This window comes from Manis pentadactyla, chromosome 18 (assembly GCF_030020395.1).
Source record: "Manis pentadactyla isolate mManPen7 chromosome 18, mManPen7.hap1, whole genome shotgun sequence".
Taxonomy (NCBI): Eukaryota; Metazoa; Chordata; class Mammalia; order Pholidota; family Manidae; genus Manis; species Manis pentadactyla.
Window position 1 is genome coordinate 29376770 of NC_080036.1, and position 16009 is coordinate 29392778.

General features: G+C 43.3%; 1 protein-coding gene across 5 annotated transcripts in view; it reads left to right on the top strand.

The window, feature by feature from the left end:
* The window catches only part of SH3GL3 (SH3 domain containing GRB2 like 3, endophilin A3), a 72414-nt gene that overhangs the window by 17407 nt on the left and 38998 nt on the right, over positions 1 to 16009 (top strand). For 2 of the 5 annotated variants that reach the window (XM_036931973.2, XM_057494785.1), the window contains exons 2-4: positions 9518 to 9586; positions 12440 to 12512; positions 14983 to 15126. In XM_036931973.2, the coding sequence (XP_036787868.2) occupies positions 9518 to 9586; positions 12440 to 12512; positions 14983 to 15126 (286 nt within the window). Of the gene's footprint in view, positions 1 to 9517; positions 9587 to 10464; positions 10485 to 12439; positions 12513 to 14982; positions 15127 to 16009 lie in introns of those variants that run through there. The other 3 variants (XM_057494787.1, XM_057494786.1, XM_057494788.1) reach the window with 3 other exon arrangements.

The following is a 16009-nucleotide window of genomic DNA, read 5'->3' on the forward strand; positions in this document are numbered from 1 at the left end:
TAATACTAAATAAGCACAATGTTTTATATGTACTGCTACTGTTGCTGCCTATAAAATGCAAAGTCTGGAAACGCAGACCCTCCTGCCTGCGGGTCTGCAGGGTCGCAGGGAAGCAGCCTGTTTCAGTCTCTCCCACGTGCTGTGCATGTGCTCTTCCTCCCGCCCAAGGCCCCTTGGCCCCTGAGGAGCTGCCCTGTTGACCTTCATGTCCCTCCTGGGATCTCTTCCTGGCACCCCAGCCCGGACAGGGCTCATAGGGCACGGCGCCCTGGCGTCGCACGGCTGCGGGCTCACAGGCATCCAGGGCAAGGGGCAAGGCTGCCAGTGGGGCTGTACTGGGCCTGAGAGGACCGGGTCCTTGGACGGGGGGGGGTCCCCTGCCCTGAGGTTCTGCGCAGTGTCGGGAGGACAGGCCCTGCTGCGGGAGTTCCCTGTGGAGAGGCGTGTGGTGCAGGGGCTTCGAGGTGCTGGGTCCCACGAGGACGCCTGGGGTGGCCCTCACAGGTCCCTCAGTGGGATAAATGCTACCTGTTGCTTCAGGGAACTCGGCCCATCCCTGCTTCTGTCCATTAGCAGGGACTTCAGAAAGCCCTTCGGGGACTCTGACCGCCCGAGCACTGACATAAGCTATTTACTGTTGTACAAGATGGAGATATATGTCGATTAAAAAAAACCTTTGTGTAAAATGGGTTTATCAGCCTTTGTTTTCTTAAAACTTGGCATTTATTTGATATTAATCTACTTCTGGGCCTCTCCAAGGCCCCGAGAGTTTTCATTTCAAAATGCCTCCTCGAGTCAGACGTGCTTCTGTTCTCCAGCCTTTGCTCTTGAGCAGCAGCCCAGCTGGGAAGCGCGACGCCCTCCTTGTCCTGGTGTCAGGGGAGCTGTTCCTGGTTCTGACGGAAGCTGCTGAAGTTTGGTTTTCCTGCTGGTTAACATTAGATAGCCCCTCCTTGTGGGGGAGGCCGAACAAAGGCGCCAGGCGGTGTGGCCCCTGCTAGCAGCCTGTCCCCACGTCACCCCGTTCCCTCCCGCTTCTGTTCCCTCCCTCCTGCCTGCCTCTCTCACGCGTACACACTGTCACACACGCACACACTGTCACAGCGTGATCGGCGCTTTGTTCCCACACCTCCGCCTGTCACCTCGCTGTGTCTCCCAGCAGCCCCTGCAGATGGGGTGTTATTCTTCTTAGAGCACTTAGAGAAGGCTCATCACCCAGATGATGGAGCTGCCAGCCACGCTTCCCTGCTTCTCATGTTTTAAAAGGTCATATCTTTTTTTCCTTCCAAACTTTAGAGAAGTTTGAAAACAATCCTTTTAAAACATAATTGCATCACGTTGGTCCTCATGACAAATCCACAGAGACCCAACAACTACGTGATAAGATCGTCAGAGTGCATGTTGCACAAATGTTTGTGCTTTTCCTGGTCTGTACTTGTCTGTGAGTGTCCCTGTGATGCCTTCCCCCCCACCTTCCACCCTTCATCCACTGGTCACAGCATAGAGCTCAGAGGCACGGGGTTGGGAGGGTCTTTGAGAAATTGTTTAACTGAGATAGAGCTAGGTCTTGGTTTTGAATGTTAAACTTGTGGGATGTTGGTTACTTGGTAATAAAAAGGAAACTTGTTTTTGGAAAGATCTACCACGACTCTGGATTAAAGACCGTGGAGAAGTACGGCCTGGTGTCGGCGCTTTCATGATCCTGTTCGACATCCCTTTCGAGCCCTGTGGCCACCCAAACCCTCCACTCTGGGATCACATGAGATGCATCATCTTGTGTGTCTGGTGTGCCCACCTTCAGCATCCTCCGGTGCCCTGGCTCATGCTTTCCCTTCACCTGGGAAAACCCTCCTCCTCCTCTTAGCCCTGTATGCTTCTTGTTCTGCGAGGCATAACTCCTGCCCTGCGTCCTTCATTAAGTCTTTCCCGCCTGCCCAGGTGCTTCCCTTGTACTTGACTTCACGCTGCTCTGCTCTCTGCAGTTCACACACCTGTCCCCCGCTCCGTGGGGCCCGGTGTCCAGGTCGGCTTCCCAGCCAAGCCAGGGCATGGCCAGTCTTTGTTGAATGGGATTTTCCCGTCTACTCCTAAGAGCAGCTAGGGGCAGAAATCATAAATGAGTGAGGATCAGAAAGAAATGAACATCGTAAGTGATTAATCATCAAAAATGAATGATTACTGGGCACACAGGTACAGAGCACTGGTAGCTCTGTCGTGGCTGTCGTAGACGGGTTTCAACTTCCTTTCGGTGAGGACAGAGACAATAATGGGAAACCAGTGCGTGGCGATCGTTTTCCACTCTCTGCCCTCCCATCTTTGCTGTCCTCAGGCAGTTTCGCTGAGCTTCCTTGTAGTGGGTGGACTGTATACTGTAGGTACATGTCCATAAGAGGTTTAGGGGCAAAAATCTCAGGGCCCAGGGTTTGGGATAATATTATGTGAAAAATGGCTTTTTGCTTAATATGTATAAATATACAACTAAGTGTATGTTTATAGCTTTAAGTCAAGTATACATTCCAAACTTATTTCAAATTAAATGCAAATAAAACTACTGAAGCAATAAAATTCAAATTAACACCACTGAGTTAATGTCATGGATAATGTTGTTTGGTTAAATCTAAATTGGTCTCCTCAACAGTGACTTCACACACACTTGTAAAGTTCTTGAGTGTCATCTTTGTTTCAGCTGAACTATATTCAGTTCACTACAAAGATATTATGTTGAAAGAAGCATATACATCACAGTAATTAATTGATTTACCAGGAACAATTTTCTGACCCAAATGCAAATATTCAATTGATTTCATTTATGTAAAAATAAGAAACAGATGAAGGTAAGCCATAGTATTTAATAGTGCACACTTGGGGGTAAAAGGATGGTGCTAATTGGTGAGGGGAGGCAGAAGGTATTGTCACAAGGGGGATGCGTGGGGACTTCTGAAACACCAGCAGTGTCCAGTTCCATGACCTGGGATATTGTTTCTCCAGTTTTTGTGTGTGTGTGCTAATTTTTAATGGCATAAGATCTAAGTGTATAGATTGCTGGGTGATTATAAACTGAACAGTCATAGATGACCCCATCAAGGACAAGAAATAGAATATTTAACACTCCAGAAACCCTGTCCCCTGTAGTTACATCCTTCTCTCCCTAAAAGTAACTACTATCCTGTTTTTTGTAGCCACCACTTACTGCTTTTGTTTAGTTTTACAACCTAAGTATGCATCCCTAAATACTGTAGCTACTTTTAGCAATTTCTTGAACTTCTAAGCATTAAGTCATGTGTATTTTCTTTTTGTGATTAACTTTTTACTCAACAATTATTTTTTAAGAGCCATCCGTGTTCTGTGTAGTTACAGTTCATTCATTTTTGTTGCAATATAGAATACCATTGTGTAACTATGCCATGATTTATTTATCCATCCCCCTGTTGGTGGACTTCTGGGTTGATTTCAGTTTTTATCTGTGACAAAGTATGAACATTCTCCAACGTGTCTCCTAGGGGACACATCTAGGAGTAGAAATGTTGGTCCATATGGTATACATTACTAGGTAATGCCAAACTGTTTTCAAAAATGGTTTTCCATGGTGGTTTTCATTTTGGTTTGTATTTCTCTGATTTTGAATGAGGTTGAGCACAATATATTTATTTACCATTTGGATTTCCTCTTTTGTGAGGGTCCGTTCAACTGTTTTGCCCATTTTTCTATTGGACTTTGTTTTTCTTATTGATTTATAGGATATATCTTCATTTGGGACCCAAACCTTTGTCAGTTGTTTGTCAATATTATATTATTTATTATTGCAGGCATCTTTTCCAACTCTCTTAATAGTGTCTTTTGATGAATGGAAGTTCTTAATTTTAATGTAGTCAGGTTTATTCCTTTGTTTCCCCTACAGTAAATGCTTTTATATATGTATTCTGTTTAAGACATCTTTTCCAGTTCTGGATCATGAAGCTATTGTTTATATCAAGCTAACCAGTTAGCTTGCTCAGTTACATGAATGACAAAAGGCTCCTGGGGCAGAGGGAGACGAAACTTTATTTTTCATGGCAATAGCAGTAGCCAGGGTATCGTCACTGTCCTGTGCCAGCTCGCCAAGTCCAGATTCCCACAGAGCAGGTGTGAAGGGAGCCAGTGACCCCTCCCCACCCCCAGTAGATGCAGAAGGGTGGGGTGGGAGCTAAGACAACAGCAGACAACAAGCTCAGTTTCTGGGCAGAACGCAGATCAGAAGGTCCTGCAACAGTGAGAAAATCGTAAATGTTATGGGAGAGGAGCCCTGAGCCTAGGGAACCTGAATCTTTTGTAATGGGCAGCAAGCCTGGCTGACCTTTGTTCCAGAGGGAGGCATTGTCTGTGTTAGACTGGACACTAAACAGACCTGTCCTTTCCCCGGGAAGAGAGACACTGTATCTTCTTAGACCAGTGGCCACACAAACATCCTCGAAAAGTTGGTCAGGGAGGAAGGAAGCAGAGCCTTTGCTTGTAAGACTTGCAGAAACAAGTGAGTCCTCAGGGGGATTACCTCCCAGCAGTGTAACCCATCTGCCATAACTCGTGTGTGGTGAGAGTGAGCTGCATCGGTTTCCATGCCAACACAGTTTTCTCAGCATCACATGTTGGAAAAGTGGTTCATGTTTCCAAGGGGCAGGGCTGTGAGCTAGACGGGGCTGCTGCCCTGGAGGTGAGGTGGGCTGATTGGGGGGTGTCACTCTGGGGGGCTGGGATGGACAGGACAGCAGGGGACGGAGGCTGTGCGGGAAGGGGCACAGGCGGGAGAGGGTCAGGAGTGCCGTTCTTCACCATCAGATCTGAAAACGTATTTGTATCCATAGAGAGAAAAAACAAGTGTTTCCAATAGGCCTGTATTTCTCCCAACCTGTTCAATATTCTGTATGCATTCAGCTTTAGAATCTGAGCATGGGGTTACATGGATCGGGGGCCCTCAATCACTGCCTTCTGGCTGGCCTCTTCCTGAGGATTTAGTTCCCTCTTCATATTTGTTCCTTCAATTCCGGGTGGAAAAGCAGTTTCCTTGGATTTTCACTGATTCTCAGCACTTCAGAGCTGCCCCTCTCTTGTCTCCTGGTACCTGCTGTTGCTGAAGAGAAACATTCTGTCAATCTTATTATTGCTTTGGTTGCTTTTTTCCCCCATGAGAGCTTTAGAATATTTTATTCTTGAAATCTAGACATGTCTAGGTGTGAATTAATTATTTCTCTTGCTTGGCAGTTGGGTATACTTCCAAAGTGTGGACTCATACCTTCCTTCAATTGTAGGGGAAAAAAAGCTATTAACTCTTAAAATACTGATTCTCCTATATTCTATACCTTTTTTCTGGGAAGCCTATCAAATATATCTTGAAGCCTATCAGTTATTCTCCATATTGATGAACTGATATTTCATATTAAAAAAAATAAAACTCTCCTTTAACCCTTTCTATTCTTTGGGTGAGTTCCTAGTAATATTTTCCAGTTTGCTAGTTCTTTCCCTGATTGTATCCAGAGTGGAATTTATTCCATCTATTTAAATTTAAATTTTCATGACTATATATTTTTTCTAAGATTTCTAACTTTTTTAGTTATTTAAATTTTTTCCCTTTTGTAGAATTTGGAATTGCTTGCTATTTATTAATGGTGCTTATTCCTTCATTTAGCATACTGATAGTATCTTAAACATACAAAATATTTGTCATATTGCTTCCTAAGGTCATTTCCACCAGGAGCGAATTCATGTAGTGAACTGAAATTTTGTTGGCTGTCTTACTTATTTCCTCATGTGCCTTAGACTTTGTATTTCTAGGCTTAATTTTAATTGAGGGGGTGTCTTCTTGTCACTTTTATCCCTTCTGTGCTCATTCTGTCTAGTGGCTGTGACTTCTTCCCCCGACTCCCCAGGCCCCTGTGCTGAATGGTGGTTTCTGTTCTGCGGTGATACTGGGGACATCTCGGTCAAGCCACAGAGCTGGGGGCAGACTTGATTGGTTCTTTGTTCTCCAACCTCTCTGTTCTGCAGATGGCCGGACATACTAACTTTAGACAATGTTTTGCATCTGGATATTTTTTCAGCCTCCTCTTCCTCCCTGTCTCCTGGCTTCAAGTGGAGTTTGATTCCAGGGTCTTGTCTCATGGAGCCCTTTTCAGTATCTTTTTGCCCAACAGGAACCAGACGCCTGGCGGCCAGAGCTCTGGCAGACCACAGGCAGTGGCCTGAGGCTCCAGCCCTGCTCATCGTGTTGTCTTTCTGCTCCTTTTCTGATTGCCCCCCACCTCCAGCCCCCACCAAAAAGTTTTGTTCTGTTTTTAAGCATTGCATATCTTTCTGGTTTTCCTTTTCTTTTCTTAATAGTTAATCTATCATAGCTCTATATTCAGAGCATAGGGAGTGTATCAGAGTTGAATTTATCTAGTCACCTTGACCAAAAGTAGAAGCTTGAGTATTTAAATTTAGCTCCCAGCACTTAAAAGAAATAGGACTGCAGTTTTTATAACTCTGGTATGAGGTTGGGGGCCCTGCAGGACCATGCCTGCCTTTCTCATCTTTATTTCCCAAGCACCTATTAAGGGGCCTTACACATAGTAGATGTTCAACAGTATTTGTTGAATGATGAATTATCAAATATCATCAAGGGTCTAAAGAGCTAATACCATATGTGTATTTATGCTTGCTTTCTCAAAACAGCTGAATATATCTGGGGAATTCAGGAAAAGCAGCAGAATGATCATGACCCTTGCCTGTGGACTCCTGTTGAAAACATCCCACATGGTGTCTCTTTCCAAACAAGAAAAGAATAGTAATCTCACTAGTTTCTGTTCTTAAAAGTGGAAACACTTGTCCTTCTATTAGACACTCCACTTCCTGAAAATAGAGCAAGTAGAACCGGAACCAGTGAGAACTGATTCACGTGAAGGAAGTTTCAGGTCCAACTCTCAATGCTAAAGAGATTTTCATCTTAAAACAAGGATCTTCTGGGCTTCCACAGAGTGTTCTAGTAGCCCTCTGAAATGACAGGCAAGGCAACTATATCAATCAGCTTTTGTTGTACAGCAAACCACCCCAAAACATAGGGACTTAAAACAAAAACTGTTTATTTAGTTCACAGTTCCGTGGGTCAAGAGTTTGGGCGGTGCTCCATGGGTGTGACTTCTGTCTGGCTGATCTCAGCTGGGCTCAGGCTCACCTGTTGTTGGCCAGGTGAGCTGGAGGTTTGGGGCTCTGAAATGGCTCATCTGGGACAGCTTTATCTCTGCTCCCACTGGGCTTTCATGCTCTGACAAGCTAGGCTGGCCTTATTTACATGGAGGTGGTTACAGTGGACCTCAGAGAGTGAACAGAAGTATCTATAAAGCCTCTTTATAGCTATAAAGTATCTATAAGCTCCAAACTTAGTACCCACACAGTGTTGCTTACATCCTATTCTACCGACCAAAGCATGTCACAGGGTGAAGAAATAGATTCTGCTTTGAGTGGAGGAGCTGCAAAGCATTGTGGCCATGTTTGCAGTCTGCCTTGCAGCACAGTGTGGAGTGTTTTTCCTGGTGGTGATGGTGTAACTTTCATTAGAGTCTCAGGTACTATCTCCAAAGTTAATCAATATTTTAAGTGATTTCACTACTGAACCAAAAGATATTTGGGAGACCTAAATGATGGATGCATCTGTTTGAAACATGGCTTGATGTGTGTCAGTGGGATTCTCCATTGTTCCTGTTGTATCAAGGCACAAGGATTATCCCCTCTGACTTCTGTACTGAGCCTGAAAAACAAAAACCACTGTCCAATGTATCAGTTAGCTTCTGCTGAGTAACAAAGCACTCCAACAGTCAGTAGTCTCAAATAGCCGCCATTTATTTGACTCATGTCTCCATGGGTCAGCAGATTAGGCTGGTCTCAGATGGACTGCCTTGTATATCTACAGTCAGCTGCAGGTCACCTGGGGGCTCTGATTCTGGGAATTGACTGGTTGTCTTGACGGGAGTGTGCACTGTTTGTCTCTCACCACCAAGCAAAGCAGCCTGGGCTTGTTCACATGGTGGCCACAGGGTTTCAAGAGAATGAGTAACAAGATTTGGAAAGCCCTAGGCTTGTTTCTGTGGGACACGATAAGCCACAAGCTCGGCCCAGATTCTCTAGTGGGGGAGTAGACTCCACCTCTGGATGGGAGGGACTGCAGAGACGTTGGTACAGGGAAGATGGAGAGTGGTGGCCAGTTTTGTAATCTTTCCTGTCCACTCTATTCAAATAATTCCTTATCACACCTCAAATTGAAGTAAATACAATCTTCAATTATATACCTACTTTTAAATAGTAATATTGTATGTGAAGTAATAGTAATATAAGTAGTAGCATAAAACCACACTTAGCATTTAAAAAACATTAATGTTACCTCTCCACCTCTTATTACTGATTTTTAAATTCATACAAATATTTTACAGGTATAAACAAATTATGTCAATGTATTTTTCTAAAGAAAATGATTTACTTGTTTTCTGCTGCTAATCCTTCCTTCTTGTTCTCTAATCCAGCCCACCCTGGAGGCAGAGCTGCCTTTCTGAACGATTTTTCTGACTGCATTGTGTTTGCTGGGCAATCTTTAGGGGCTTGTCCATCATCCTTGTAGCTTGGCATTTGAGAATCTGTGTCTGGCCTCTGCCTACCTTTCAGCTTCTGTTTTCTTCCATTCTCCCTTGAGCATTATTCATTACAGTTAAACCAAATTCTTTCTGTCTCTTGAGCAATTTGCCCTACCCCAGTGATTCTTAACTATCTGGAGACATATTTGGTTGTTAACACGGGGTGTGTGTGCTGGGATCCAGTGGGCGGAGGCTGGGGATGATGCTGAACATTCCACAGTGCGCAGGACAGCCGCCCACAGCAGAGGCTCATCTCGTCTGAAGAGCAAAGGACCACAGTCTTGCCTCCTCTGGGTCTTTTTCATGCTGCTCATGCTAGAAGGCCTTCCCTTCGGTGCTGCCTTTAACATGTCCCTTATTTTATAAAAGCCAGCTCCAGTAACCAGCCTTCTCAGAAACAGGTCCAGGCTGATCCCCAGCCTTGCCCCGCACACCATAGGCTCACAGAATGCCTTCTGTAAATCACTGAAATGCCCGTCCGTTCATGTATTTATTATAATGTGTATGCAGTACTGTTTGTATTGTTCTTATTTTTCCTCCCTTGTATTTCAGTTGGGTGTTTGTGTATTAGCTCTTCTGCTGAACTCTGGAATCCTAGACAACAAGCATCCCATCTTATTTATCTTTGTCACTACTAGAGCACCTACTATGTGTTCTACATACAGTAGGTGCATAGTAAATATCTGTTGAATGAGTGAGAAATGTATACTCTCCTATGACTTCAGATATGGTTATTCCTCCCAATAATTTTTTTTTTAAAGAACTTAGTCTAAAAAAAGCCAACCAGTTGAACCAGAGTTTTTTGTTTTTGTTTGTAACAGTTTGGGTCAAAACTGTGATAATAGATTGTTGTACAATGCAATTACTTGTGTTTATTTCTGCAGCTGTTTAGTGAAAAAATAAGTGGTGTTGAAGGAACGAAACTAGATGATGAATTTCTTGACATGGAAAGGGTAAGTGAGCATTTTAATGTAAATTGTGTGACAAATTTGACTTTCACTGTCATATGAGATTTACTGATATTTTAGAGTAGGAATGTAGGGAGTGGATTATGGAATCCAAATGGCAATTCCTTCACATTTCCAAGCCCAAATACTCCTTAATAAAGATAACGGAGGAGATATGGCTAATTGGTTCCCTCCAGTGGACAAAGATCAGAATGCTTAAAAGATGGTCAATCCTGGCAGAGAGTTATTGCTGGGAAAAGGCCAAAGTGAGGGTGATGATAGTTCTTGGAGAATCAAAATGTATTTCTGGGATAAGACTCTTCAACTATATAAAGATTGATCCCGTGTGTGGAAGATGCTGACTGTTCCCAGGTGTTGTCGCCTAACACTCCTGTCCTGGGGCTGCCACTAGAACCCACAGGGTGAGCTTGGTGAAGCTCTTTCCTCTTTCTCTTTTCTGACTTGTGACACAAGGATGGTAATGGGTATCCTGCTTGCCTCACATGGGTAATTGTGATAATCATGCAAAAATGAATGTATATAAAAGTGTTTAGACAAATATGATGAGCTTGGTACAGAAATGTTTGTCACATGCTTCAAGGGAAGACTATAGAATCTTTGTCCTTTGACATACTTCCTGGTCAGCTATAAGTGCAATGGATAAGATTCCCTCAGACTTGACGTAACATTTAAAACAGGGTTTTCCTAATCATTTGAATTTCCTGCAACTCTAATAAAACATAAACATTTATGTGATCAAACATTTCAAAGGTCTTCATGAAGAACTGGGCATAGTGAAGAGTTCGTAGTTTGTGAAACTTGTTGCTGGGAGCCGTGCCGCCGCACACGGGTTGCGTGCATGTGGGTTGCGCATACACGCAGCAAGCACAGGCTTGTCTGTAAAGTAGGTTTGCTTCATTTCTTCATCATTTATGCCCTGCCTTGGGGCTCTGGGTTTGTGCAGTCATCTAATGGGAACCAGTACAATTTCAGGCTAGATGAGAAGGCTTCGGACTCTGGGCTGATCATAGTTTGTTTTAAATCACAAAAATGAAATTTTTTGTATTAAAAATCACTCTGAAGCTACCATTTTTCCTTAGCAATGCATGGTGTGCATCTTCCCAGTACATAGAGGCCTTCCTTATGTTTTTTTAACTTGTAACTAATGAGTATTCCTTTTATTTGAACACTTCATAATTTATCTAATCTCCCATTGACTGTAATTTAGGTTGTTTTCAGTTTTTAATACTACATAAAGTGGTCTAACATCTCTTTAATATCACAGCAGTTTGCTGGTGCGTTTCCAGATAATAAACCCCTAGAGTATGATAGCCGACACATTAATATGCTTATTAATAGGTACTTCTGTCTTGATTTCCACAAGGAAATCATTTTCAAACCAAAGTCATTTTGCACTCCTGCTTTATATGAAAGGGCCCTTTACTCTACACCTGTATAACAATATCTAATATTGGGTCTAATCAATTAAAAATATTTTGTCAATATGGTTAATGGAAAGTCTTTTTAATTACAATTTTTCTGAATATTTTGTCAGATATTTTTAGGCAACATATTTCTCCTCTTTTGTGGATTGTCAGTTTAAACTTTTGCTCTTTTTAATTGGGTGGTCTTTTTTTTTATTAATGGGAGTTCTGAGTATCATGGACACTAATAACACTTTGTCCTTCATACATTTTTGTGTCTTGTTTTATTGTTCCACATTCATCAAACTTTGTGTAGTGCATCTTTTCACTGTTTTGTTTTTAATTTTATGGGGTCAGAATTTTTGTCTTTTCATTATAATGTTTGGGTTTTGGGTCATGCTTAGAAGATCCTTCCCATCCCACTATTTCAAAATATTCTCCTGGATAATTTATACTTTCATAGGCTTTTTTTAGGTCCATATTTTTTATCCTGTATGTAGTGTGAAGCATAAAGCTAACTATATTTATTCATTTGCCAAGTTTTAACAAAAGAAGAAATTGAGATGGGGTTTGAATTAAATTTGCATGTTAATTTGGGGAGGATTTACATTTTTCCAGAACTGAGTTTTCCCATCTAGAAAAGTAGCTTTTCAAACAGATGTATACATTTCTCACAATATTTATTCATTATTGTTGCTTATTTTTAAATTCTTCTCATGAATTGGGTTCTCCTTTTCCTTTACATCTTCTTTTGGGCTACTGATGACATAAAATAAAACTATTGAAATGTGCACATTTAACTTTTATTGTGCATTCTCACATTCATTCTCTGGTTAACCAACAGCTAGTGTCCAGGAATGGTTTTGTGGAATGAGGTATTCAGACTTAGCCTGGTGGGGAAACCTTTGATATTAACACCATCTGCTGACAGGAAAATGAATGCTTGTTTTAGTGATAATACTAGGGATATGATTCTTTTATTGTGGATTTACTGGGGTGGTTCCTAACATGAATCATTACTAAGACATCCTTATGAAAGTACAGAAATTCAGGTTCATATAAGGACAGATAAGGAGAGTTTGGCTAAGAAAGGTCTAGTGTTGGTTTTGAGAAACCAAAGTATATCCAGTAACCTAGTGGAGCATAACAACTTGTCCAAGTTTTCTAAATATTACATTTATACTCATTTTAGTGTTTTTTTAAAAAAGCAAAAGAAATTAGTATTCTCCCACATCACTGGGAGGAGGTGATGTGCCAAAATAAAAAAGTGAAAAAATACTGCCTTTCACCCAAAATGTCAAAATTCATTTGGATTAAAGTCATTATAAAAGTGTTGTAAGTATTAAGTTAATGCAAATTACTTCTCTATTTGCTTTTCTGTGAATTCATTGTCATTTTCCAACATTTTTATGTGTTTATGTGTTTTTCTTTAAAGAAAATAGATGTTACCAATAAAGCTGTTGCAGAAATTCTTTCAAAAGCCACGGAATATCTTCAGCCAAATCCAGGTAAAGTTACAAATGTTTTGAAATATTCTGTCATTCACTTGCTGTCACAGACCCTATAGCCCCTGTTTACTTGGTGTACGGTTGATGTGACCTAGAAGCAATGCCCCCTATGTCCACATGATGAAGTTCAGGTTTAAAGTCAAGCAGCTAAAGGTGGTTGCAGTGAACCCCAGCTGATGACGGATGGAACAGACCACTGCAAAGCAAAGACATTTTTTATGAGATGCTTTAGAAACCCACCAAACATTTTACAAATGTTTTCTTTCTCCATCACTTCCTCTTTCTATTTTTAAATTTCCACCTCCTGTTCTAAAGGTGCATATTAATTTGAAATGCTTTCACTTCATGGCTCAAATGCTAAAGAAATGAGGCATGGTGAAGGGGAAAAGCAACATGAGGGGGTCCAGGGTTACACCAGCTTCTCCACGGGAGGCTTTGAGGAGGTCCAGAGGCAGCACGCCTTGCAGTTTTCCTGGGTCTGTAAACTATGGAAGCCAAGAGAGGGCATCCAAGCCTTGAATTCTGTGCGTTTCCAAGGCTGCCTTTCCTTTTAGGAATTTATTTGCTTGAAGTTACTGAGATTCTCTTGGCTATAGGAATCAGCACAGACCCAACCATCTAAAAATCTGGAAAGCAAAAATTTAAAAACATAAATTTTATAAAAGTCATGTTCAGAGAGGTTGGTGAGCATAGAATCCCTTAGAATTGTACAGATGATTATAGTTGTAAAAACCACAATAATGTGTCTCTTCCTTGGCCTCATGGATGACAGAGGTAAACCAGAGAAGTTCCTTCCCTGATAGGTCAGCCGGGTCACAGTTAGCAAGTGCTTCCTGGAGGGAAGGGGCCTTCGTGGGCTCTGGGGCCCACTGTGAAGTTGGACGGAGATCCCGTCCTTGAAGAACTGGTGTTGGAATGGGGGAGGGAGGGTTGGCCAACAGAGAAAGTGTCCACTTGGGCTGAGACCTCTGGTTCTTCCTAGAGAAGAGGAAGGGAGGCTGAGCAGCCTGCAGTCCGTTTAATGGCCCTCAACTAAGCACAGGCCCTGACAGTGGGAAGGAGGAGCAGTGGGTGGTGTGCATGCGTATTGGTGGGTGGGTGTCTGGGGGGAGAGTGAAGCTTTGTGCCTGGGGCCCAGGAGGCAAAGTGCTTTGAGGCTGAGGCGGAAAAGACAGAAGGGCTGGGAGTGTCTAGGGCCTCGTTACTCAAAGAGTGGTCCACGGCTCAGCAGGATCAGCGTCCCCTCAGCGACCGTGGGCTCATCCACAGGGACTGAATCCAACCTCCATGTTAATGGCATTTGGGGGTGATTTGTATGCACATTACCGTTTGAGAAGCAGTGATCTACAATACATTAAAACACGGTATCAAGACACTATGTAGCTACTAAAGTAAAAGAGAATAAAAGTTTGTTTCCTAAAATTGCCTTGAACTCCACAAGCCAGTACGTGGTACACTGTGGCTGCTGAATGAAGTCCCAAACGCCTAGTTCACTCCACTGCCACATTTTCCATAGATGTCTCCTGATTTGACCTGTATTAATGTCTTCTTAGTCAAACCAGCCTGCTCTTTATCTGTTGGTTATGTACCATAAGCATTCCCTGGCCACACTTCACTACTTCTGGACCTTTCAGGGGCATCCTTCCATCTTTCCTGAACATATTGCTCTCTTTTCCTTTCCCAACAACACATCAAGCCTTATTTGCACAACTATATCTTGTCTATTCTGCCTTCCAGTAGCTACACTGTAAGCTCCTGGGGGCAGATGCTCCATGGAGTGTCTGTGATGGGCGGGCGTGGTGTGTCACACAGAGCTGGGATTATAACTCATCGCCTGAGTCAGAGGACAGGAGAGCAGAAGCAGTGGTCACCCACCACTTTCCTAGGGACCGGGAGCTGAGCTGCACCCGGGGGGCTGTCCACACTGACTCATGTTCCCTAAAGGAGGGACCTGTCTCCTCCTGGTCCTGCTTCCTGGATGGGAATGTGTGGCAGCTCCCATCCTGGAATCAGTCTGATTAAATTCCTGGGGGCAGGCAGGGTGTTAACAACTAGCTGGTAGTTTGAAAGTCCACTAATAAGCAATTCTATTCCTAGTTTTCAGTGGGTCCCCAGAAGTTCTCAGCTGCTTGCCCAGGGGTCAGGTCTGACAACGGATGAGGGATTGCAGGCTTCCAAGTGCCTCTCCGGGGCAGGGGTGGTGGCCCCGGTACGGTCATTGGCAGGCAGCGGGGTGTGGCTCTTCCCTTCACCATGCGGCTGCGCAGCAGTGAGCTCAGCACCCACCGTGGTGAGAAGCCCAGGAAATCATGTGAGCAACGAAATAGGTCACACACGGCCCCGTCCTGCCTCCTGTCTCATGCATTTTGTCCAGGGTGCCTTCAAATTCACCAGCCACATTTGTTCATTGCTCTGTACTGGTCGCTTCACCTAGTCACTTGAAGGAATTACAAATGACAATGTTTTTAAGCATACAGAGCTAAGCTGGGAATGCTGAACACTGTGTCGAAGATCCGCGGACAGGTGAAAACCACCGGGTACCCGCAGACAGAGGGCCTGCTGGGCGACTGCATGCTCAAGTACGGCAAGGAGCTCGGGGCCGGCTCCACCTTTGGTGAGTAGTCCCGGCCGCCTGCCGGTGCCAGGAGCCCTTTGCCGACCTTGGGTTACGCACAAAGCTCTCCTTTTCCCTGCCCTCACTGTTTTCCCTTGTTACCAGAGAAATGCGTGTTCATTGCAGGAAGCTTAGAAAACACAGGCAAGGAACCTAGGGGAAAATGCCTTCGCCAGCCCAAATCACATACTGGAGACAGGCCCACCTACGCTCTCGGCTGGACTCCCTTTACACCTTCTGTATACCCTCGTGTATATTCACACACGCTGTTAAAAGTCTGAAGTAGAGTTGCAGTGTATGCACTCTTAGACCCTTTTTGTGACCTGCTTAATTCCCTTTGACTGTGTCATGACCCATGTCATGAAAGAGTTCTTCTTCCACAGTATTGTTTTCAAAGGCCGTATAATATTCCATGTGTCGTAGTTTATTTCATCAATCGCATTTGCTGGACATGTGGATTTTCTCTTTATGTAAAATGATTTACCTAGCATTTATTAAAAACCATTTCATAGGTAAATCTTTTGGAATATCCAAGATTACGTTCTTAGATGAAATTCCTAGTGAAATTGCTGGGTTGAGAGTAGGCTTATTTTTCAGGTTTTTGAAGCATATTCCCAAATGACTTTCCAGAAAGGACATACCAGTTTGACACTCCTGCTGAGTGTATGCAGGCATATTTGCCAGCACAGTCACTAACTCTGGGTATTACGTTTTTACTTTTAAATAATGAATAATTTGGTATGTGGCATATAAAAACAGTATCTTGGTGCTGTTTGAACTTTACTTTTGGGCTTCTGTGTAAGGTACATTTTTCTCATGCCCGTCATCATTTTGGGGACAGTATATTTGTGTCCTTTGCCTGCTTTTCCATTAAGGAGTCCAT